General features: G+C 42.4%; 1 protein-coding gene across 1 annotated transcript in view; it reads right to left on the reverse strand.

The window, feature by feature from the left end:
- Positions 1-27,078, reverse strand: part of gfra2b (GDNF family receptor alpha 2b) — a 70,007-nt gene that overhangs the window by 20,269 nt on the left and 22,660 nt on the right. Inside the window, exon 3 of the mRNA XM_036968151.1 lies at positions 16,033-16,110. Coding sequence (XP_036824046.1) covers positions 16,033-16,110 — 78 coding nt within the window. The remainder of the gene's footprint in view (positions 1-16,032; positions 16,111-27,078) is intronic.

Genomic DNA, 27,078 nt, shown 5'->3' on the forward strand with positions numbered 1-27,078 from the left:
GTGTGTGCGTGCGTGCGTGCGTGCGCGGGCGCAAAGGTGCGAGGGCTTTGATTGCAATCTAAACCGTGTCTTCTTGTTAAAGAGTCTCAAGCCCATAGCCCAAGGCCCTGTCTATCTCTTAATCTCATGTCCATCCTCCTCTCCTCTCCTTCCTGTGCTAAAGTATTCAGGGGGAAAAGTGAGGGATCCCAGGAGATGGAGAGAGAGAGAGAGAGAGAGAGAGACAGAGAGAGAGAGAGCAATATCCAGAGTGAGTGCATGGGCCAATTACAGTGTTGCCCTGGGTCAGCTGTTATCTCTCTCACACAGCCTTTACGGGCATCTACACACAAAGCCTTGCCCCCAGACACACACGCACACACATTCAGATCTGTACACACGCATGCACACACACACACAAACATGTACACACACTTTTACACATAGTGTCGTACACGTATGTGTTATTAAAGTGCTGCAGTTGGGCAGCCTCTCAACTACAACCCCCCCCCCCCCCCCCCCCCCTCGACAAGGTCAGAGAGAAGGGGGGGGGGGGAGAGAAGGGGACGAGGAGAGGCGGAGAGAGGAAGATGGGAAACTGGCAGAGGAGCGGAAAAGGAAAGGAGAAGGAATTTGACAAGGAGGGGAAAAGAGGAAAGATGAAGAGAGACGCCTGGGAGCAGCATAGACACAGCTGGCTAGCCTAACCAAAGCCACACACACACACACACACACAACAACAGACATAAAACACACACGCACATGCACACAGATATCTGTAGAATTAGATAGATGGAAAGAATATGGTAGAAAAAGATATGGAGATGTATATGTGAAGCTAGACAGTACTGAGCAGAGTGAACTGTACAGCAGTGGAGTCTGCTGAGGGGAGGATGGCTCATAATAATGGCTGGAATGGAGTAAAAGGAATAGTATCAAACATGTGGTTTCCATGCGGTTGATGCCATTCCATTGACTCCATTCCAGCCATTATTATGATCCGTCCTCCCCTCAGCAGCCTCTACTGCTGTACAGACAGAGCCATGATGTGTTTTTTTTATATTTTTTTATTTAACCTTTACTTAACTAGGCAAGTCAGTTAACAAATTCTTTTTTACAATGACGGCCTACCCCAGCCAAACCCGGACGACGTCTAGGCCAATTGTGCCCCGCCCTATCCCAATCACGGCCGGATGTGATAGAGCCTAGATTCAAACCAGGGACTGTAGTGACGCCTCTTGCACCGAGATGCAGTGCCTCAGACTGCTGCGCCACTCTGGAGCCCAGTTGTGGATGGGGGTAGTGGTGGGAGTAAGCCGCAAGCTCCGGCTCTGGCTCAGAGGGCCGTAAATTCAATCCAAGTGTTAGGCACTGGTTTTTCGTTTTAAACCTCATCAAAACCTTAACCCTGAACTTAACTATTCGGAATGAATGCCTAAACTTAAACTGGCAGGATTTTAGCAACATGACATCTGTTCATATACAACCCCAGGAATAATATCACTTTTTTTTTTTTTTACATTTTCTGACAAGCGAGCACTAAGATATGGTCATTTTCCCATTTTCAAAAATTAATATAATGTTTGGGAATTAGGTATGCGAAGGCATTTGTGAAAATTAGATTGGGAAAGCGGGCGTGCGTTTGAAAGTGGCCGTGCGGTTGGACAATTAACTGTAGTAATAAAACCTAATAAAACGTCTGTCTCGTTCAGCCAATCAGAGCTACTGTAAGCATTTATTTGCCACACAGGCCTGCCATCATTCACGTTTGAACTGGGCTGTGTGTTTACGGGCAGTTGCAACAGCGCGACTTGAGATCATTACAACGCATTCACCAAAAGCCAAAAAATACACCTGAATTCATTTCTGCAAATATGTAAACACCATGGGAGTCATCTTACAGTACATTTGGGAACTTTACAGTCCTATTGATTAAACAACCATGAAAAGGTAGGCTCTCTCTCTCCATCAGTTATGCACACCAACAACAAAAAGATCAAGAACTAATGTTAGCCAGAGAAAGATGAGCTAAAATCTAACGAAGGAACATTAGATAAGCCCTCTCAAATTTTTTCAATTAGCTGGCCGTCAAAATTGCACTGATAAACGATGGGGAATTGTGGCCTACTCGTCCCAACCAAGCACCCAAAGCTAACTAGCTAAAGTTGTCTAGCTTGCTAGTTAGCTACTTCCAGACACAAACGAGAGAACACCTTACTCTGACCATTTTATTCGCTCTAGCAGAGCTGATTAGGCTGTTTACATGTTATCTAGGGCGTTCAAGACTAAGTGTTACTTTCTTTGCCTACATTTACTGACACCGGTTGGTCATATCAAATCAAATCAAATTGCATTTGTGACATGCGCCGAATGCAACAGGTGTAGCCATGAAATTCTGACTTACCACCCCTTAACCAACAATGCAATTCAGAAAATAGAGATACATGATAAATAAACTAAAGTAAAAAAATAAAAAGAAGCAACACAAAAAATAACAATAATGAGGCTATATACAGGGGTTACCGGTACCGAGTCAATGTGCGGTGTAAGTGGGTATTGCACGTTCATAAATTCATCAGTTATTCTGCACTCTGGCACACTCAGACAATAAATCAGAGTAGATAGCCTGAGTGAATTTGCGAACGCTAGCGATATGCTAACTGGTTAACAGTCATTCAAGTTCTTACTAGCTGTGTTTATCCACCGAAAAACGACATGAGGGGAAAAAGTCACACACACGCTATGACTGACTTGTGATCATTGCCCAGGCTTAGTTACATTAGTCAGTTTTAGTCCAAAATATTGAGCCATTAAAACTGAAACAGTGCATCCCGAATAGAGGCAGCAAACAATGTACCAGGCCAATTGTGATTTGCAACCTGATAGCAATATTTTTGGAGTACCAAGAAATGTATAGGTGAATTATATTAATCATGCATTGAACTGCATCCATCTATTCTGCCAAGAATGCCTTAGTGTTCGTCATGGAACGTTGACTCAAATAGAACCTATTTTTAAAACCTCTTATGAAGATGGCTGTGTAGCATAAACGGGGAATTTGTTATTATGATTGTGTGTTTGTTATCATATCTGCAATGTAATTAAATCGCTGTCAGTTCCACTTTGACGAGTTGTTTCTGTTGTTACCGTAACTCTATACAAACTTAAGGGTCAAACTTTGAAGTTTTGAGAAACTTCGAAAGTTGACGTTTGGAGAAACGTGGACAAAACCGTGAGTTCTTGTTGTGTATGCAAGCAAGCATGACATCAGCAAACTGCTCGCCTACATGACGCCATAAACGCTGTATGCCAGGGAACAGTTGAAACCGGGATTCATCCATGAAGAGCACACTTCTCCAGCGTGCCAGTGGCCATCAAAGGTAAGCATTTGCCCACTGAGGTAGGTTAGAACGCCGAACTGTAGTCAGGTCAAGACCCTAGTGAGGACTACGAGCACTCAGATGAGCTTCCCTGAGACGGTTTCTGACAGACAAATTCTTTGGATGTGCAAACACAGTTTCAAATGCTCACTAACAGGGATATAAACACATTTCTGCACAACATTTGAGAGAAATAAGCTTTCTGGGATATTTTATTTCAGCTTGTGAAACATGGAACCAACACTTTACAAGTTGCATTTATATTTTTGTTCAGTGTATATCCCCTCCCCCTTCCTTCTTTTCTTATTCCTTCTCACCCTCCTACTCCTTCTCCACTTTCCTTTCCCTTTCTTCTGCTCTCTTCACCTCCTTATCTTGCCTGTTCTCCTCCTTTGTCCTCATCCATAATAATGATATGAGAGGTCTACATTTATTTATTTTACCTTTATTTAACTAGGCAAATCAGTTAAGAACAAATTCTTATTTTCAATGACGGCCTAGGAACAGTGGGTTGCCTGTTCAGGGGCAGAACGACATATTTGTACCTTGTCAGTTCGGGGATTTGAACTTGCAACCTTCCGGTTACCACTAGGCTACCCTGCCGCCCTGACACATGGTACACCTTTATATACTTCAAGAAATTCAGAGTTAACCCCATCAATCATGATGGCTGTAATAGTGTTATGCCCCTAATGCCTGTAATAATGATGTCCGTTATGTCACCATGTGATTCAGTCACACCCATTTTTCAAGATGGCGGCAAGCATGTCTTTTTTTCTCTGATCAGTGTTTGTAGCTGAATTTTTGTTTCATATAACTGAACACTTTGGACAATAGTGCATACTGATTTTTAAGGAGACATACAAAACAGGTCTGCTGAAACTTTTGAGGCCTACTTCGATTTACCTGGGCACCCTACTCTGCACTGGGGCATTTTTCTGAGCAGAAACCTTCCTACTGCTTTTTTCATCCTTCCACTTGACATTGTGCCTTGGGTGGTTTTGAATTTCTACCAAACAAACTCCACTTCGTTTGGTATACTTGGATTTGCTATTTTTTTTAACTTTTCCACCACCTGGTATAGCGCTTGCCTCCCTCCCGGCTTCTACATACCCTCCAAGGTGCTTCTTTCTTGGCTAGGATACTGGTAACATGGCCTCTGTTGCGTTGTTGTTTTGATGGGCCCCAGCATTTAATCGCATTGAGTAAGTCACTGCTCTCTCCTTGCTGTTGTTAGGCTGGTGAGTTTGTGCCTTGGGTGTATTTATATGCTGGGTCCTAGTAATGGATGGGTTCTAGTCTGTTGTTGGGCTCTGGTTTGCTGCCTATAACTGTGGTGATCCTACAAACTGTGTGATTCCTCACCAACCTATTTTATTTGTGTGACTTTTTGAAATAACTGATCTCTTCGAAATACCTTCTAACACTCAAACCAGAGCCATCGTGGGTGACTGAAAGACGAACGAGGTCAGTTGCAGTAATGCACCTAATTTATGAAAGTTGCCAATCGCAATATAAAGTCAAGAAAAGAAAAGGGTCTCCACCGAGCTAGGTAAAAAAATCTGCTTTTAGTTTAATTGCACCGTATTGCTGGGAAAAAAATTAAAAGTACATTTAGTCTTGATGTTCTGGTGCCGTTCGGGCAATTTAATGTATTTATTGGGACATATTTGTGGAGGAATGTAACTGTTTTTCTGGGTGATTTGTGATGTTTTATGTGTTTCCTTCACATTACTGTTTTTTGTATTTTAATGTGTGTAATATGTGACTTGTTTCAGGAAACTAGGCAAATGTCGCACATCACTATTTCACCAGAGAGAAATTTGGACATAATTTTTTTTTTTTTTTTAATCTAAATTATTTTTGGGGAAGAAATGCCTTCTGGAATATGTGAACTTTCATGTGCCTTAATAAAATTGTTAAATTATGACCCTAATTAGTTTAGCCACAGAAAAAGGTAGGAACCTTCCCACTAGCCATGATTGCCGGAGATAATGGATAGGCTGGACATGCCAGAAGATGAGTTTGGATTGGTCTGCCATGTAGCATGCTTCTGTCTATAACGTGAGCTGCTCAGTATGTGTTGATAGTCCTTTCTTCTGTGCCATTTTTGGAAGATGTAACGTAAGCCATCAAGAACTACAAAAGTTTAGCTACTTTTCTTAACAACATTGATGTCCTAAATTTAGCAGGCGGTATGGACAGATTAGTTGGAAAAAGTTATGGGTGTGAACTGGAGTGACTTGACACAATGCTGGCCAAACAAGATGTTTGAACAAAATGTTTCTTATTTTATAAGTTGTTTTTTTTTTACTTTTATTTAACTAGGCAAGTCAGTTAAGAACCAATTCTTATTTTAAATGATGGCCTAGGAACAGTGGGTTAACTGCCTTGTTCAGGGGCAGAATGAGAGATTTGTGTCTTGTCAGCTTAGGGATTTGATCTAACAACCTTTTGGTTACTAGGCCAATGCTCTAACCACTAGGCTACGCTGCCGCCCCAGAGTACTGTTGGCTAGCTAGCTAGCTAATGTTACGTGTATGATCTGTGTGGTAATATTATTTGAATCAGAAATCCATTTTCTTTTAGGATATAGGCCAAGGACTAGATTAAGTGTATTTTTACCTGGAGTTTTTCCTTATTGTAGGTTACTACTTTTGTCTTGAAATCTTTGGTTGATTACTACACTACTCACTCTGTTTAGCACATGGCCTCACATGTGAATCCTTAAAGTGATGCGTGGGGCTAAGGCTTAAGAGGGTGTGAAAGAAGAGCTCTCCAGTAGGTGTACCAAAACATTCAAGGGTCATTTTCTCAAAAGTGGGGTTACAAGTTAATCAACTTTCAAAGCAGAATCACTTTACCATTGTTCCTCAACTGCAGTGAATGATATACCATTTTCTAGTCTCTATCCAATGTAAAAAACTATTTCTAAGTTTACTACACACACATAAGTATATATGTATATCTGCATACACACACACTAAATGACCAAAAGTATGTGGACACCTGCTCGTCAAACATTTCATTCCAATATCATGGGCAATAATATGGAGTTGGTCCCCCCTTTGCTGTAATAACAGGAAGGCTTTCCACTAGATGTTGGAACATTGCTGCAATTACTTGCTTCCCTTCAGCTACAAGAGCATTCGTGAGGTCGGTCACTGATGTTGGGCGATTAGGCCTGGCTCACAGTCGGCGTTCCAATTCATCCCAAAGGTGTTCGATGGGGTTGAGGTCAGGGCTCTGTGTAGGCCAGTCAAGTTCTTCCATATCGATCTCTACAACCATTTCTGTATGGACCTCTCTTTGCACGGGGGTGTTGAAATACTGAAACAGGAAAGGGCCTTCCCCAAACTGTTGCTACAAAGTTGGAAGCACAGAATCGTCTAGAATGTCATTGTATGCTGTATTGTTAAGATTTCCCTTCACTGGACTGCTATAGGATGAAGCATGATTCATCACTTCAGAGAAGGTGTTTCCACTGCTCTAGAGTCCAATGGAAGTGAGCTTTACACCACTCCATATGACGTGTGGCTTTGCTTTTTTATCTTAGGCTTGTGTGCGGCTGCTCGGCCATGGAAACTCATTCCATGAAGCTCCCGATAAACAGCTCTTGCTTCCAGAGGCAATTTTAAACTCGGTAGTGAGTGTTGCAACGGAGAACAGAAGATTTTAACGAGCAATTGTTGCTCCTCGACGTTTCCACTTCACAACAACACTTACAGTTGACCGGTGCAGCTCTGGTAGGGCAGATATTTGACAAACTGACTTGTTGGAAAGGTGGCATCCTATGACGGTGCCACGTTGACAGTCATTGAGCTCTTTAGTAGGACGATTCTACTGCCAATGTTTGTCTATGGAGATTGCATGACTGTGTGCTTGATTTTATACACCTGTCAGAAACCGGTGTAACTGAAATAGCCAAATCCACTAATTTGAAGGGATGTCCACATACTTTTGTATATATAGATGATTTGTGTGTGTGTGGTGAGTGTGGATAGTATATTTATGTCGGATATATAGGGCACATTTCAATAATTGTCTTCCCGCTTAAAATAAAGGTTGAATAAAAATAAAATGTGTAGGCTTATATTATAGGGTTGTCTGGCGCTCGTCCCAACACTGTCCCAACACCAACAGGAAAAACAGCTCTCTTCTGAGAAATAGTTATGCATAAACACAAACACAACTGCACACACATACATACACACTTTCTCTCCCTCTCTTTCACACACATATTTGCATCAGAGCTGTCTATATTGATGCGTCTCAGTGTTTTGGATAAAGAAGTGTGCTCGTTGGTGATTGTCTCTCCGCTGTCTCCTCAAATGTCCTTTGTCACGCACACACATGCACACACACCCCCTCTTTCTCTCTCTCTCTCTCTCTCTCTCTCTCTCTCTGTCACGCTTAGCCTTTCCCTCCAATCGATTGGTAACAGTCTTGTCTAAGACATCCTTTAATGTTCCACTCTTCTTTCTTCCTCTTTCTTCTGCACATGCTATTTAACACTCCTCTATATCATACTCTTATCTTCCGCTCCCTCCCTCCCAATCTGTCTCTCTCTAGCTCTGCATCCTTCTCCCACTCTTGTTGCCTCATCCCTCTCTCTTTCACTCTCTCCCTATCTCTCTTTGTCTTTCAGCTCTTTCTCTCTCTGTCTTTCAGCTCTTTCTCTCTCCTGTCTTCCCATCCGTCTTTCCCCTCTCTCCTCTCCTCTCGCTGTCTCTTTGTCAGTTGCCGATCTCTGCATGGTGAGTGGATAGTGTACTATCTAGGGTTGAGTGGGCATCTTCACATGAGGTCATTATAAATCCAATCAGACAGATAGGATCCTTTTATCTCTGTCTGTAAGCTCATCACCTCACTCTAAACAACAAACACACACACACAAGTACATACACTCACACACACACACACCGGCTTACACGTACACATATACAAACACACACATTGCGCTGTTGGAGTCTTCTGACATTTAAGGGGGCAATCTGCACTTGCTATATACATTTTTAGACACTTAAAGGGACATTTCATCCTGGCTCTGTCACTGCATACTATGTTATTAAAGTTTTTGTCATAGACATCAAAATGATCCACACCATGCATAATTAGGTTTGTTTTTCACTAACGTTTGTCATCATGCCCGTGTGGTGTTCTGTGCTAATTACAAACAAGCACAAAAAGGAGTTATCTTTCACCGTTCTACATACCGGAGATGAACCACGATGCTGCCAGTGGCTTGCAGCGATGAAGAAGGATGCTTACAAAAATGATCAGAGGGATTTGCAGGCTGAACTGACTGGGAATACACTTTGACGCCAGCTGAGAAGTGATGCGATACCATCGTTTTTTCCCCCTTCGCAACAAAATTGAATATTCTCGATTAGAGGTAACCTAATGTTAGCTAGCTAGCTACAGTGCTGGATTGAACTCTGAAAGCCATCAGTTTATCATATAGCCGTCTTTTGGATACACACTGTCAATCAATTTAGCCTACCCAGACAGCAAAAGAGTTGCTATTTTCCCTACTGTATGACCAAGGCTATAAATTCCTACCACCAACAGAGTTTTCTGTTTTAAGACGTGATTTGCATCTCTGGCGGGGAGCCCCCACTCATAGGACAGCTATAAACCCTTGGCAGGCTGATTTTGAATCGCTGTCATTTAGCCTCCACTCAGAGGACAGACATAAGCCTTCGGCCAGCCATCTAGCCATGAGTGAATTTGAAAGACAATAGCAAGGAATTTCTGTAATCTCAAATTGGGCCTGCCACCTTCCAGCTAACCACAGCCAGCCAGAGGCTGCAGGCAGTTTTTTGTTGTTTCTATAAATACCTTACATTTGTTGTCATTTTAATTTGATTAGATTTATTTGCCAACTGTAAAATACAACCACACATCTGGACATAGTGCATTTAAAAACAGAGGATACCCTTAATAATTTTCAGTTTAAGTTAATTCATGATATATTGATTAAGCCCCAAAACAGCCTACATTTTGCCATTGATTTAATTACTATATTTTCAAGGCAATACCAACTGTTCCTTTGTAGCAATAAACGTTTTTGCTTTGTTAAGAGATGCCACTCCCTAAACTGCCTCACCCACTTGAATAAAACCGTTGATGACTATCAAAGGCGGGTGGGCTGTGTGAGGGCATTAACGGCAGGAGCACTGCAGCCTATCGCGGGAATGAGGCCATGGTCAGAAAATAGACAATTGAAATGTCCATGTTAGGTGTGCTACGCTAGCCAGTCTAATAGAGATCGATACAATTAGTGGGGTGGTTAAATTGTGTATTTTGCTGTAGGTGGTACAGAATCTGTTTCCACCAGTATTTGCTTCCAACCCTTAGCTCTGCACAAGGTGAAGGTAATTTTAGCAAAAATATTTACAAGCTGATGGCTAAGATAGCTCAATTTACAGTAAGCATGACCAGTGGTGTCTATTCATGGATGCCATTTTGTCCCCCAAAATTAAAAAATACCAATAAAAAAAATACATTGAATTTTACCATTTGTTTCTCTTCATTTCATAATTTTCCTTCAATTCGCAAGAGGCTGAATGTATCTCACCGATGGAAGCATCCAATCAAGCGAAACAGTGCCCCTCTGTCTCTATGTGAACAGTAGCTCATCTTTCTGATGCTATCTGGCCAAACAGAGTATTGACATCGTTGCTGCCCATAGAATTAAATGCAAGGGAAGCCAGCAAGCAAGCAAGCATTTGGCCTCCCTTGATATTTTTTTGAATACAATAATAGCCAATCAGTGCTGAGCTAAACTGAGTAAGCTCAACTGTGAATGGTCCTGGCTCACCCCAAAAAATTGTACACGGAAGCCGATTTGGCATCTCACCAATAACATAAAATCAAAATCATTGACAGAACTTGAATTGTAGCATCTCGTTGTTGTTTGCTTCTTCGTCATCTTTGTCAAATGGTGGACCTGTTCAGATGTTGCACTGTCATACATGGATATTGTCCAATCCATAGTTGCAGACTTCACTGAAATAATAGAAAGAAGCATTGCTAAAGTGTTGGAATCCATAGCCATTTAATTGGGAGGATGTTAAGACTTTGAACTGTGACCAATAATAGTGGAGAATTAACTTAATATACCCACTTTTTACCCTCCTTTGCCAAAGTAATGTTATATGCATTAAGGTTTATGATATACTGGAGGGTACAATCTGACTCATACTCTCAATCCTGAAAATAGAGAGGTCCACACTATGTACAGTAGGTGGTGGCACCTCAGGATTGGTGTCCCCCCACGGGACTGTTGAGCTAACGTGAATAGCATGAGGATGTAAGTAACAAGAACATTTCCCAGGACATAGGCATATCTTATATGGGCAGAAAGCTTAAATTCTTGTTAATCTAACTGCACTGTCCTATTTACAGTAACTATTACAGTGAAATAATACCATGCTATTGTTTGAGGAGAGTGCACAGTTATGAACTTGAAAATGTATTTATAAACCAATTAGGTACATTTGGGCAGTCTTGATACAACATTTTGAACATAAATGCAATGGTTCATTGGATCAGTCTAAAACTTTGTACATACACTACTGCCATTTAGTGGCCAAAATCTAAATTGTGCCTAGAGTCCTATATTGGCCTTTCTCTTGCATTTCAAAGATGATGGAATGCATGTCTTTTCTTTGTTTTGTCTTCTACCATATTTAATGTGTTATATTCTCCTACATTCATTTCACATTTCCACAAAGTGTTTCTTTCAAATGGTATCAAGAATATGCATATCCTTGCTTCAGGTGGTTGGATACAGGCAGTTAGATTTGGGTATGTCATTTTAGGCGGGAAAAAAGGGTCCGATCTTATAATTAACCACTACAGAAGAAGTTGAAGAGTCCAACTTCAAAGCAGAATCACATTAGTGGAAACAAATTGTTATCAGCGCAAGCCTGGTTGTAGCTAGATTGTTTTTTGGTGCATCAGGGACAATTTTAGCATTTTAGCCAACCCTTTTCATAGGGTAGTCAAAACCGTCAGATCTGCCCTGAGAGCAGTCTGAGTATCCACTGATGCCATACAGCAACCAACAGAAAGTTACCATTCTCGGCTAGGAGCAAGAAGAATGGCGATTGTGAATTTTAGGGAAAAAAATGCACAGGCTTTTGAAACTAAAGAACAGATGTAATTGTTTGTAAACTCAGCAAAAAAATAAATGTCTCTTTTTCAAGACCCTGTCTTTCAAAGTTAATTAGTTAAAATCCAAATAACTTCACAGATCTTCATTGTAAAGGGTTTAAATACTGTTTCCCATGCTTGTTCAATGAACCATAAACTATTAATGAACTAACAGCTTACAGACGGTAGGCAATTAAGGTCACAGTTATGAAAACTTAGGACACTAAAGAAGCCTTTCTACTGACCCTGAAAACACCACAAGAAAGATGCTCAGGGTCCCTGCTCATCTGCGTGAATGTGCCTTTGGCATGCTGCAAGGAGGCATGAGGACTGCAGATGTGGCCAGGGAAATAAATTGCAATGTCCGTACTGTGAGATGCCTAAGACAGCGCTACAGGGAGACAGGACGGACAACTGATCATCCTCGCAGTGGCAGACCACGTGTAACAACACCTGCACAGGATCGGTACATCCGAACATCACACCTGCGGGACAGGTACAGGATGGCAACAACAACTGCCCGAGTTATACTAGGAACGCACAATCAGTGCTCAGACTGTCCGCAATAGGCTAAGAGAGGCTGGACTGAGGGCTTGTAGGCCTGTTGTAAGGCAGGTCCTCACCATACAACAGCAACAACGTCGCCAGGTCCTCAACACACAACAACAACGTCGCCAGGTCCTCAACACACAACAGCAACAACGTCGCCAATGGGCACAAACCCACCAGTGCTGGACCAGACAGGACTGCCAAAAAGTGCTCTTCACTGACAAGTCACAGTTTTGTCTCACCAGGGATGATGGTCAGATTCACGTTTATCATCGAAGGAATGAGCGTTACACCGAGGCCTGTACTCTGGAGCGGGTCATGGTCTGGGGCGGTGTGTCACAGCATCAATGGGCTGAGCTTCTTGTCATTGCAGGCAATCTCAACGCTGTGTGTTACAGGGAAGACATCCTCCTCCCTCATGTGATCCCCTTCCTGCAGGCTCATCCAGACATGACTCTCCAGCATGACAATACCACCAGCCATACACCTCATTCTGTGCATGATTCCCTGCAAGACAGGAATGTCAGTGTTCTGCCATTTTATTTTGACCCCCGCTTTGTTCAGGGACACATTATTCAATTTCTGTTAGTCACATGTCTGTGGAACTTGTTCAGTTTACGTCTCAGTTGTTGAATCTTGTTATGTTCATACAAATATTTACACATGGACATGGTTTGCTGAAAATAAATGCAGTTGACAGTGAGAGGCCGTTTATTTTTTTAACTTATCACCACCAAACATTTCGAAATGCTGAACAAATAATACACTATCGCCACTATTGCCATCTCCACCTCTGCTGTTAAAAAAAATGTAACCTTTATTTAACTAGACATGGCAGTTAAGGACAAATTCTTATTTACAATAACGGCCTACCGGGGAACAGTTGGTTAACTGTCTTGTTCAGGGGCAGAATGACAGATTCTTACCTTGTCAGCTTGGAAATTGATCCAGCAACCTTTCCGTTACTGGCCGCTAGGCTACCTGCCGCCCAGGATAAGGCCTGTTTAAAGACCATTCCTCACAGTATGTGTTGATATTTATTAAAAGTGTTCCCCTAATTTTCTCTACTTTTAAGTAATTTCTTAAACTCATGTGTAAGATTATGTGCGATTCAAATGTTCTTTCTGTGTATACGAGCCATTCGGAACAAACCAGGATGCCACAGATGAGGCAATTCAGATTCAGGTCATCCGATGGTGGGAGAAGGCGGCGCACAAGGGAGAGGGATCCGCTGCAGTGAGGGTCAACATCAGGTCTCAGACCACCTGTCTCGTAGCCAGCTTCTACACCCAAGCCACAAGACTGTTCCAACAGCTGAATCCTGGACTACGGAACACTTACCATTTATTTATATTCTGTACACATTCAAATACAATTTGTCTACCGGACCAATGAAATTGTTATGTCACCTTACTGCACTAGTATTGTTTATATGCTGCTACGGTACTGTACCTTCTGTCACTCACTATGCACATGGGCAAACAATGTCCGTACTACTGTCTATCCCTGTAGGCTATCTAAAAAAAAAAAAATCTTATTTGTAGTTCTTATTTTCTATTATCTGCATGCCTCTTGTACTTGATTTAGTTGAGTCTTTTTATGTTTCTTTTGTATGTTATGCTGTATATTGACTGTGTCACTTATTTGATTACTTTGTCGCTTTTGTCGCCATTGCATTGTGTGAGAAGCCTGCAAGTACATTTGATTTGTTGTCACCAGTGGATCCAGTGGACTTTGTGTTATGATATGTTTTGCACATAATCATTTACAGTACTTTTCCCAAAAACCTTTTTCAAATGGCCATAGCATCCAATGAATCGTAAATAATAAAAATCAATAAATATATTTTACGTAAATAAGTGGCGACAGGGAGTAGGGCATGCCGTTGGCTTGTCGCTGAAAAAGCATCCCGCTTCGGACTTGCATCTGTTGTGTCGCCGGTCGGGAGAAGGGTGGGTGAAAGGCCGGTAGGTTGTGTGAGGGGAAAACGCCATGTTAACAGCAAGAGCACGGCAGCCTATCGCGGGTGCCCCATGAATGAGGCGATGGGCAAAAAGCTGTCGCATGGCACTTGACCACTCTGGAAGGATGGCGGCCTCCCGAGTGATCATTGCTAACTGGGTATGCCATGGTAGCTACCAGTTTCTGGTTATTTTTTGACGAACATATCAAGAGTGTTTCAAGGACAGCTTTTTTCCATCTACGTAACATTGCAAAAATCAGAAACTTTCTGTCCAAAAATTATGCAAGTTACAGATGTGAAAGCTTGGCACATAGCAAGTTAACAAGCACCAGGCTAACTAGCTAGCCTGTCGTGTGCTAACATTTGCTGGTAAACCGTGTTATTTCGTAGTTGTGATGTCTTTATTATAATTCTACAATGTAGAAAATAGTAAAAATAAAGAAAAACCATGGAAGGATTAGGTGTGTCCAAATTTTGGACTGGTACTGTATGTGTGAAACACATCTCACTGACTTGGACATGATTAAAAAACAGGGTCCCCAGGGTGAAATTCCCCTTTAAATTAATAATATCTATCCATTGATTCTTGAAGAATATAACTCATGAGCTTAGTTGAACAGTCGTACCCCGTCAGAACCCAAACTATGTTTGTTTTACTCCATTGTTTGTAAAACAGTGTGAATGTGAACACACTTTGTAGCCTCAAAACATGTTTACAACTATAATTGTGAAATGATTGATGGTCAGTCCTTGTATCCATAGCTTTGACCATGAATTTGAAAGTGGTTAAATTTCTTCAGCCCCATCCCTCAGCTGTTTACTAAATCAGTGGCAGGGTGTCTGCTTTGCTATTGTTTGAACTGCAGATTGCTGCTTTAAGGGCTCAATGCAATCTGTAGCTCTGAAGATCCTCTTTGTAGCGCGACTGACAATTATAGGCAATCCTCCCGCGGACTGCATTCCCAGCATATCGAAACGTACATTTACATTTTAACGTGGATCTTCCGCGATACGGATTGAATCCTGCCCTAAAGGCTCAGGAGTCTGTGTGAAATACCGAAACAGAGAGAGAGTTCAAATGAAGTATGATCAATCGCCAGATAGAGTGTTTATCTTTGATGAACTGAGAGGGAATACACAAATTATATAAAATATAAACACTCTCTCTTCCACATATACCAAGAAATGGTGGAATGTGTGTGTGTGGTGGATGTAATTTCTTCTATAGTGAAGCTCGTATGTCTCCTAGAGAAGCTGCAGATGACTTCTCAGTGCTTTAAATAATGAGAAATGTGAACTGGTGCAAAAGGAAATTGGAAAGAAAATAGCTTTTCATGCGGGGATGGAGGATAGCTTCAGTTACACACACACACACACACACACACACACACACACACACACACACACACAAAATAGCTTCTGTTCATTCATCTCAATCAACCGAGGAGATTTGTATTCTAAGTAGCCCCTCCGTATCAGAAACAGGCCGACATACACCAACCCTGTTACCTTAACAGACATAGCAACAAGGTATCATGGTCTAACTTCAGTATTCAACATTTGTCCAAGGTGGGGGATAAAATGTCAAATTTCGACAGTTAAGTTTAGGCATTCATTCTGACTGGTTAAGGTAAGGGTTAAGGCTTGGGATAGTTTTAAAACAGAACAAATCAAATCTAGAGCCTAACACTGAGATTGAACCCAGGGTTGGGTTAAATGGGGAAGACACATTTCAGTTGAATGTATTCAGTTATCCAACTGACTAGGTTATCCCCCTTTCCCTTTCCTTGGAGCCAGAGTGTGCAGTTAAAGGCCTTCCTCTATCCCCATCCACAATGCCCTAGCAAGCCAGGAGCCTACAAATTGGTAATAGGTGCTCAGGTTGCCCCTATTGGAAAGTATTGAATGCATCTCCCAACGTCCTGGGGGACAGGGCAAATGTTGAATACTGAAGTCGATCTGGTGTGACCTGCCTGGACACACACACACATCCAGTGGTACCTGAGATGATGGAGGCGTGTCTAAACTCTTCTGAGAATTCGTGGAGCTCATAAGGCGACAGCTCATAGAAGTCCTCCCCTGGAACACAAAAAAACATGAGTGAGTGTGAGAGAGCGAGCGTGTGTGTGTTACACAGAAACAGAGGTATTAGGAGCTTTTTAGCATTGAGATGAAACCCAGGACAGCAGCCATTAAACCGTTCTTAGAACATAAAATCAAAACACACATACCATTTCATTTTCAATTCCAGCAACAATGGTGCCTTACTTTTAACAGTTGACTACACATTATCAAGCATTCACACTAGACCTGACAAAGCACATTACATTCTGCTGGTGACTCGCTACTTTGATGTTTGTGCGTGTGTGTGTGGGTTTGTGTGCGTGTGTGTGTGTGTGTGTGTGTGTGTGTGTGTGTGTGTGTGTGTGTGTGTGTGTGTGTGTGTGTGCATGTGTGCGTGTATGTGTGTACCTTAGAGGTTTAGTGAAGCAGGTGACAAGGCTCCATGTTTATTTATGAGGCTCTGAAGCAATGTTTCTGTATGTAAGACTGATTCCACCTGCAGTTACACATACAGTTACTGACTCAACCTCCCCCTCCCCTCTCCTCCCATCTCTTTTCTACTCCATCAAATCCTTATCCTCTCCTATCCTGTCTTCTCTATCATCCCCTCTCCTCACCTTTGCCCTCCACCTCTTCCTCTCCTACAACCCTCCCCTCTCACCTGACCGGCATGTGTGTGGTCAGCTTTATTGCAATCCTCCAACCTCACCTTGCCAATTCCTTCAAGGCTCAGCTCACCAATGCCATTGCTCATCAGAGAGCTAATCCACCAAACCTTGGCTACACTCCATTCCAACACGCACACACACACACACACACACCCCTGAGGAGACTTCATTGAGGGGGCGTTCAGATTACAGGTGGGTAATTTATGTAAAGTCGCTGTTTCGCTTCCAACACACTACCTCTGATTACATGTATGAGTCTCTCTCTCTATTTCTCTGTGCTCATAAATATTGCTCAGGAGAGAGCTGATATTATTAGCTGACCACCTGCCTGGCTAACATCAAAACGCTCAGTCAAAACCCGTCATGATGACATGAAGTGGGTAACAAAAACACCAATGCTCACAATGCCAATCTGGCCCTATAGTTATGGAAACACTATAAACATCGACATCACAATTGTTATGAGGTTAGCCTCCGCCACATCCCTGGGTATTACATTCCTGGTCTACGCATTTATACGTCTCCAAGTCAATGTTATTTTCAGTTCAGGTCTACATTAGCTGAATGTAAGTTCAATTCTAGTTCAAATTAACTCAATGTTAGTTCAAACTTAAAATGCTTCACATTACAGTGGCTCAGTTTGCTAGAGGAAGAAATACACAATCCTCATGTGCGTGTCTTTGTGTGCGTGTGTGCGTGTGTGTGTGCGTGTGTGCGTGTGTGCGTGTGTGCGTGGGTGTTTGTGTGTGTAGAGCAGTGGCTCCCTACCTTTTTTGGTCTACAAGCCATCAGACTACTGAACACTTGAACTGGACTGACCACCTGCACTGACTGCACCATAGCACACATGCACTCACACACACACACACGCTCATATACATACAGTGCCTTCAGAAAGTATTCCAACCCCTTGATTTATTCCACATGTTGTTGTTACAGCCTGAATTCAAAATTAAATATATTTTTTAATCTACACACAATAGCCCTTAATGTCAAAGTAAAGACATGTTTTAATACATTTTTGCAAATTTACTGAAAATGAAATACAGAAATATCTCATTTACATAAGTAGTTACACCCCTGAGTCATTACGTTTGAATCACCTTTGGTAGCGATTACAGCTGGATTGTACACCTGGATTGTACAATATGTCCATTATTCTTTTTAAAATTCTTCAAGCTCATTGCTAGATAACCATTTTCAAGTCTTGCCAAGCAGATTTAAGTCAAAACTGGAACTTGGCCACTCAAGAACATTCAATGTGTTCTTGGTAAACAACTCCACCGTCAAATCAAATCCAATTGTATTTGTATTGGGGGGGGGGGGGGGGGGGGTAGAAGCTGTTCGGAAGCCTCTTGGACCTAGACTTGGCGCTCCGGTACCGCTTGCCGTGTGGTAGCAGAGAGAACATTCTATGACTAGGGTGGCTGGAGACTTGACAATTTTTAGGGCCTTCCTCTGACACCGCCTGGTATAGAGGTCCTGGATGGTAGGAAGCTTGGCCCCGGTGATGTACTGGGCCATACACATCACCCTCTGCTGTGCCTTGCGGTCGAAGGCCGAGCAGTTACCATACGAGGCAGTGATGCATTGTAGATTTGGCCTTGTGTTTTAGGTTATTGTCCTGCTGAAAGGTGAATTTACCTCCCAGTGTCTGGTGTAAAGCAGACTGAACCAGGTTTTCCTCTAGGATTTTGCCTGTGCTACCTCCATTCTGTTACTTTTTTATCCTGGAAAACTCCCCAGTCCTTCATGATTACAAGCATTCCCATAACATGATGCAGCAACCGCTATGCTTGACCATATGGAGTGCGGTACTCAATAATGTGTTGTATTGGATTTGCCCCAAACATAACACTTTGTATTCAGGACAAAAAGTGAATTGCTTTGACACATTTTTTGCAGTATTAGTTTAGCGCCATGTTGCAAACATGATTCATGTTTTGGAATATTTGTATTCTGCACAGGCTTGCTTATTTTCACTCTGTCAGATACTATTGGTTAGTATTGTGAAGTAACTACAGTGTTGTTGATCCATTCTCAGTTTTCTCCTATCCCAGCCATTAAACTGTTTTAGAGTCACCATTGACCACATGGTGAAATAACTGAGTGGTTTCCTTCCTCTCCGGCAACTGAGTTAGGAAGGACGCCTGTATCAAATGACTAGGTGTATTGATACACCATCTAAAGAGTAATTAATAACTTCCTCAAATGGTTATTCGATGTCTGCTTTTTAATTTTTTTTTACCCATCTACCAATAGTTTCCCTTTCAGGCTGTAACACAACAAAATGTAGAAAAAGTCAACGGGTGTGAATACTTTCTGAAGGCACTGTACACACGCACACATTTAAACTCATGCTACACACACACACCACGACTGCTACCAGACTCTTATTGTTATTATTATTATTAGTGCTAAATACTGCACAACTTAAACACTAGCCTCCAATCCCCCTTCTCCAAAACACGTGTAAATATTGTACTGTAAATTGTGCCTTTTTATGCTAAAATGTCTATTCTATTATACTGAGCCATTTACTTTATGTTCATAATATCTTTTATTTCGTATTGTTGTTGCAAGAAGGACCCTACAAGTAAGCATTTTGCTGGACAGTGTATACCATACATATGGTATACTAGTTAGAACTTGAAACTTGAAGCTACTGTACCACCAACTGAATTTTGCTCTGCCCAGAAGTACCCCCTCATGTGCATTGTACCAGTAGGCCTATGGTCTCATTAGTCTTTTCTCAAGTCCTAGTACCGATGATTGGGAACCACTGGTGTAGTGTGTGTGTGTGTATGTGTGTGTGTGTGTGTGTGTGTGTGTGTGTATGTGTGTGTGTGTGTGTGTGTGTGTGTGTGTGTGGGGGGGGGGTTATTGCATGCGTGTTGTGGAGTAAGCTGAATTTGAGGAGTGAGAAACTGCTTTAGCTGCATTCCTCTCTCAAGCCCTCCTCTCATCTTTCACTCCTCCTCCTCATCCCCTTTTTAATTATTACTGAGGGAGAGGAGGGAGGGATGTAGATTTGTTTGGTTTATCCTGTAATGAGTGAAACAGTAAACTGCCTCAACAACCTGAACACTGATCCACACAGACCTAGCAGAATTGAGAATAATTACTTTTAATTACCCTACTCTGTCTGTCTGTGTGTGCATGTGTGTTCCTGTGTGTGTGTCGGTGTATGTGTGTGGGTGGGACACACTAATGAGCGAGCTGTGAGTTCTTCTCTTGCATATGTAGTTCATTTATTTTTCACAAGGGTCTTTCTGCTCTAGTTCAGTTGCATACTTAGCACTAAATCACTGTTTCTCAATTCTCTCCTGAGGCACCACCACACAGTGCACAGTTTTGTTCTAGCCCTACACAGACTCTAAAATCACCAGCGACACACACACATACATATGCATGTTCTAACACCCTATTTTTCTGCCTACTCGGTCTTTGGATTCGCTTAATCATTCATCTCATGAGTCACACAAGCTGTTTCTTTTTACTTGACTGTACGTGTGTGCGTGCGTGCGTGCGTGTGTGTGGCGTGTGTGTGTGTTTCATGCCAGAAAATGAAGTGAGTAAACAGAGAACAACAGTGCCATTCCTCAGTGGAACAGCACTAAGCTCCCTCATTAGTCTGAATGGCAAATTAGTTATTTATTATCCCGAATGCTACGTACCCCAGTGATTAGCTTGTAGGCTAAATACCTGAGTCAATGCTAAATGAGTAATCCATTAGTCTGAATTATCCTTGTTGATGTGTTAGCCTGCATGCTAAATACCTGAGTCAATACTAGAAACCTGAGAGATTAGCTTGATCGCCAAATCCCGGAGTGCCTGAATGCTACATGGCGGAGTCATTAGAGTGAAAGCTGATTTATTAGCTTGGATGCTAACTGTTGGCATCCCTAGGCTGCTCTTCGTTTTCCAATGTGTTGCAGAGAACAATACCTGATGAATCCTGCTCTGCTGTGTTCCTTTCAGCCGTGTGTGTGTGTGTGTGTGTGTGTGTGTGTGTGTGTGTGTGTGTGCACGCGATGGATAAGCCACAGTCCCGTCAGTTTAATAAGCACTTAACACAAAGAACCGACAAACAAGGGCTGTGATAGCCGACCCTGATTAACCGATCTGTTTGGGACTGGCTGCTGATAAAAAATAAATATAGTTGTGACCATATATTTTTCTTGTTGGGGAGAGGGGGAGGGGCTACAGACACAATACACACGTTTATATAATTTCATGGTTCACATCCACCAGTTGAGTGCCACTCAAAAAGAAGAAGGAAAACATTTTTTTTAAGTACACAAATACAAAGCATTGATCACCATGATCACCATAGCCTCCACCCCCAACCTCCCACGCCCCCATTTCCCCAATGTGGGCGAGCAGTTTGCTAATGTCAACGTTGTGAACAGAGTTTCCCATAGTGGCGGTGGGGTTATGGTATAGGTAGGCATAATCTATGGACAATGAACACAATTGCATTGTATTGACGGCAATTTGAATGCACAGAGACACCGTGACGAGATAGAGGCCCATTGATGTGCCATTCATCTGCCGCCATCACCTCATGTTTCAGCATGATAAAGCATGGCCCCATGTCTCAAGGATCTGTACACAATTCCTGGAAGCTGAAAGTGTCCCAGTTCTTCCATGGTATGCGTACTCACCAGACATGTCACCCATTGAGCATGTTTGGGATGCTCTGGATCGACGTTTACGACAGAGTGTTCCAGTTCCCGCCAATATCCAGCAACTTCGCACAACCATTGAAGAGGAGTGGGACGACATTCCACAGGCCACAATCAACAGCCTGATCAGCTCTATTCGAAGGAGATCTGTCACTGTGCATGAGGCAAATGGTGGTCACACCAGATACTGACATGTTTTCTGATCCACGCCCCACCCTTTTTTAAAGATACAGTTTCTGTGACCAACATATGCATATCTGTATTCCCAGTCATGTGAAATCCATAGATTAAAAGGGCCTAATCTATTTCATATATTTAAATGGACTGATATCCTTGAATTAACTCATGCATGTTTGCGCTTGTATTTTTGTTCAGCGTAGGTAGTTTATTTGTATGTGTTCAGCTTTAGCTGAGAAGTGTATTTTTCCAGGCCTCAATTGTTTCTTGACTAGCACCATTCATTCTAGCTGTCGAAAATTCTAACGTTTTAACTTCTAGTAGAAACCTTATCCACCGGTAAATTGGGAGCGAGTGAGATGATTTCCATCTGAGAACCAAAATGACCTTTTTTTGCCGCAGTTTCTGCCCGCCGGCAGTAATCGTCTCTCGTTTGAGAGATTCAAGGAGCTATCATCGTTAAGTAACATAGAAGATGCATGAATATTTACATTCACGCACTTCAACATTTATTTTGTAACTTTGCCCCAGAAACATTTAACTGGAGGGCACTCATACATCATATGAAGGAATGTGCCTACCTGATTTAGGGGACACAGTGAACAGTTGGGGCCAATTTCATCATGAAACGTTTCCTTCGTGTTAAACACAGGCTGTGATTTTTTTCATGCATAAGTTGATGGTTCAAATTTGGGGATGCCAATGTCATTTTTTTCCATATTATGTTCCAGTTTGTAACGGTCGTCGGTGGAAGAAGGTGAGGACCAAAGCTCAGCGTGGTACTTGTTCATGTTATTTATTTACACTGAACACTATCAAACAAAGAAACAAAAAGCACAACCGAAACAGCTCCGTCAGGTGCAAAACACACTCAACAGAAAAATAATCACCCACGAAACACAGGTGGGAAAAGGCTACCTAAGTATGATTCTCAATCAGAGACAACTAACGACACCTGCCTCTGATTGAGAACCATACCAGGCCAAACACAAAACACAACATAGAAAAACGAACATAGACAACCCACACAACTCACGCCCTGACCATACTAAAACAAAGACATTACAAAAGAACTAAAGTCAGAACTTGACACAGTTAAATCACTTAGATCTGTGGCCATACTTTTTTTTAAATGGCTAGCTCAGAAAATGAGCTTTCCCGAAAGTTGTTTATATATTATAGAGATTAGTCCTTAAGGAAGCCCAGATAATTTATTTTCTGTATAAATGCCATCATTGGATGGTTTGGTAGTGGGGTTTCCCAGGAGACTCTATAGGCCGGCATAGCTTACCTAAGTTGCACAAATATAAAAAGTCATGCCTGCCTCCATCCTAGCCTTTTCCCAAATAAGTCTATATAAGACACTGCCATTGTTAGAATATTAATATCACAAACCGATCTGGAGCTATAACCAGTTTTATGAGGGTACGTCATTTAAAACAATGATTTTCCCCCGTTGCCCCTCCTTCTCCTGACAGTGGAATGTGCCGCGCCCAGTTGATAGTCACCCCGATAATTGCCTTGAAACTAAATTTAAACTATACTGAAACTAATTTCACACATAACAAAAGAAGAAGTAAATTAAGTTAAAGTAGAATGGGGTAGAATGGGTGAGTTGATGAGTTTGTGGAAGGGAACGATTGTGAATGAAGAACAGGGCGAGCCATTCTATTGTATTGATCAATTCTAATTGTAATATCAAAATGATATGTACCCTATACGTCCACGAAATCCAAGCAGTTTTATCAGTCCATTCTGGCCTACTAGGAGTACACAGTGAGAGCTTGCGTAATTTACAATGACAGGAAGACCAAGACGAATGGATGCACATGCTGTGTTAGCGCTGCTACAAGATCTGAACGAAAACGACTCAGATGGCAGGGAAGAAATGAATCATGACATCTCTGAGGATTCTTCTTCTAATTCTGAGCCTCAGCCTGAATAACCGACACCTCCGAGACCTAAGCGCAAAAAAGCCAGGATGATGCACAGTGAGCAGGGGCCCACTGCCACCACCAAATGAAACGGTGAGACAGGAGAGAGGAAAGGACGGCACCGTTTAGATAGAACAAGCCGGTGACCATTCTACAGGCCGATTATCAGCACAAAATGTCATAACTGAAAGAGCAGGCCCTACCTCTCAAGCAAAAAACAACATCAGCAATGCACTCGCTAGCTTTCATTGTTTAAGTGACATGGACATACTACAGAATTCAGGGACTGTACTGTGGCTTAGGCACACACAGAGCATGGAGACACTGTCATCTGTTGATGAGCTGAAGCCTTCATTTCAATCCTGTATGTACGTTGAGAATTTGGTCGAAAGAGCGTGTATATGGGGAGCTTCTGGTCAGGCATGCATGGGATACTTTTCTTTGGAGAAACCATGTCATCGGATTGCTTCAGAGAGATCATGCGCTACCTCCATTTTGATGACAAAGAAACAGATACATTTGCCATAGTATTTGACATATAAATAATTGACTATTTTAGACTGCTGTCATATATAGACAATTCTTCATTTTAATGCCATTATTGCTTTTGTACAGAGTTGTACTATTATTTATTTCTAGTTGCAAGGTCTATCAATCCCATTTTTTCTGATATTGTTCACATGTTGCGGAAGCTATCTGATGTGTTTCCAGCTCTAGTCATCAATAATTCACTTGTCAATGAAAAATATTCTCATAATTTCTTCATAATCTACCAGATGTATTCATTCCATATATACCAAGTTTTTGCATGTCACAGTCATAGAATTACACATGATGGCAATTTTTATTTTACCTTTATTTAACTAGGCAAGTCAGTTAAGACTTCTTATTTTCAATGACGGCCTAGGAACAGTGGGTTAACTGCCTGTTCAGGGGCAGAACGACAGATTTGTACCTTGTTAGCTTGGGGGTTTGAACTTGCAACCTTCTGGTTACTAGTCCAATGCTCTAACCACTAGGCTACCCTGCCGCCCCAGTTACTTTTGGGTCTATTTAGGCGGAAATCTACAGTTTGCCATTTCATTGAAGACTTTTAGCAAACCCACTTAAGTTCAGATGTACCAATTTGGGTAAGTACGTATCGATTCACCTGATTCAGATTCAATAGTTGCAATATCCACTAATTGGTCTTTGCCGCAAAGCTTGTTAGCCAGTAGACAACAGAGTTGATTACATGGAAGTAATGGTTGAGTTTAACTCGATGGATTGCAAAGTCTGCTCTCGGTCTTACCAATAGATTTAATTCTCAAACCAAATCAAATTGTATTTGTCACATCCCCCAAAGACAACAGTGAAATGCTTACTTACAAGCCCTTAACCAACAATGCAGTTTTAAGAAAAGAAAGTGTTAAGAAAAAAATTGATAAGTAAAAATTTAAATAACAAATAATTAAAGAGCAGCAGTAAAAGAACAGTAGCGAGACTATATACAGGGGGTACCGGTATAGAGTCAATGTGCGGGGGCGCAAGTTAGTCTAGGAAATTGAGCTAATATGTACATGTAGGTAAAGTTAAAGTGCATAGATAATAAACAGAGAGTAGCAGCAGCATAAAAGGGGGCGAGGGGAGGGGAGGGGAGGGGAGGGGGGGACAATGCAAATAGTCTAGGTAGGCATTTGATTAGCTGTTCAGGAATCAAATGGCTTGAGGATAGAAGCTGTTAAAAAAACTTTTGAACCTAGACTTGGTGCTCCGGTATCGCTTGCTGTGTGGTAGCAGAGAAAACAGTCTATGACTAGGATGGCAATCTTTAGGGCCTTCCTCCGACACCACCTGGAATAGAGGTCCTGGATGGCAGGAAACTTGGCCCCAGTGATGTACTGGGCCATACGCACTACCCTCTGTAGTGCCTAACGGTCAGAGGAAGAGCAGTTCCCATTCCAGGCAGTGATGCAACCAGATGGTGCAGTTGTAGAACTTTAAGAGGATCTAAGGACCCATGCCAAACCTTTTCAGTCTCCTGAGAGGGAAAAGGCTATGTGATGCTCTCTTCACGACTGTCTTGGTGTGTTTGGACCATGCTGTTTGTTGGTGATTATGGACACTATGGAACTTGAAGCTCTCAACCTGCTCCACTACAGCTCCTTCGAGGAGAATGGGGGCATGTTCGGTCCTCCTTTTCCTGTAGTCCACAATCATCTCCTTTGTCTTGATCATGTTCAGGGAGAGGTTGTTATCCTTGCACCACACGGCCAGGTCTTTGACCTCCTCCCTATAGGCTGTCTCATCGTTGTTGTTGATCAGGCCAACCGCTGTTGTGTCGTCGCCAAACTTAATGATGGTGTTGGAGTCGTACATGGCCATGCAGTCATGAATGAACGGGGAGTACAGGAGGGGACATACCACAGAGGGGCCCCCGTGTTGAGGATCAGCATGGCAGGTGTGTTGTTACCTACACTTACTTACCATCAAGGGTGCGGTCCGTCAGCAAGTCCAGGATCCAGTTGCATAGGGAGGTGTTTAGTCCCAGGGTCCTTAGCTTCGTGATGAGCTTTGAGGGCAGTATGGTGTTGAATGCTGAGCTGTAGTCAATGAATAGCATTCTCACGTAGGTGTTCCTGTTGTCCAGGTGAGAAAGGGCAGTGTGGAGTGCAATAAAGATTGACTCAGCTGTGGATCTGTTGGGGCGGTATGCAAATTGGAGTGGATCTAGGGTTTCTGGGATAATGGTGTTGATGTGAGTCCTGACCAGCCTTTCAAAGAACTTCATGGCTATAGATGTTAGTGCTACGGGTCGGTAGTAATTTAGGCAGATTACCTTAGTGTTCTTGGGCACAGGGACTATGGTGGTCTGCTTGAAACATTTTGGTATTGCAGACTCAGTCAGGAACAGTTTGAAAATGTCAGTGAAGACACTTGCCAGTTGGTCAGCGCATGCTCGGAGTACACGTCCTGGTAATCCGTCTGGCCCTGCGGCCTTGTGAATGTTGACCTGTTTAAAGGTCTTATCACATCGGCTACGGAGAGCTTGATCACACAGTCGTCCGGAACAGCCGATGCTCACATGCATGCTTCAGTGTTGCTTGCCTCGAAGTGAGCAGAGAAGTAATTTAATTCATCTGGTAGGTGCATGTCACTGGGAAGCTCATGGCTGTGCTTCCCTTTGTAGTCTGTAATAGTTTGCAAGCCCTGCCTCATCCGACGAGTGTCGGACTGGTGTAGTACGATTCAATCTAAGTCCTGTATTGACACTTTGCCTGTTTGATGGTTTGTCAGAGGGCACAGCAGGACTTCTTACAAGCATCCAGGTAAGAGTTCCACTCCTTGAAAACCGCAGCTCTACCCTTTAGCTCAGTGCGGATGTTGCCTGTAATCCATGACTTCTGGTTTGGGTATGTTCGTACAGTCACTGTGGGACAACGTAATTGATGCACTTATTTGTGAAGCCAGTGACGGATGTGGTGTACTCCTCAATGCCATCAGAAGAATCCCGGAACATATTCTAGTCTGTTCTAG

The sequence above is a fragment of the Oncorhynchus mykiss genome, chromosome Y (assembly GCF_013265735.2).
Source record: "Oncorhynchus mykiss isolate Arlee chromosome Y, USDA_OmykA_1.1, whole genome shotgun sequence".
NCBI lineage: Eukaryota > Metazoa > Chordata > Actinopteri > Salmoniformes > Salmonidae > Oncorhynchus > Oncorhynchus mykiss.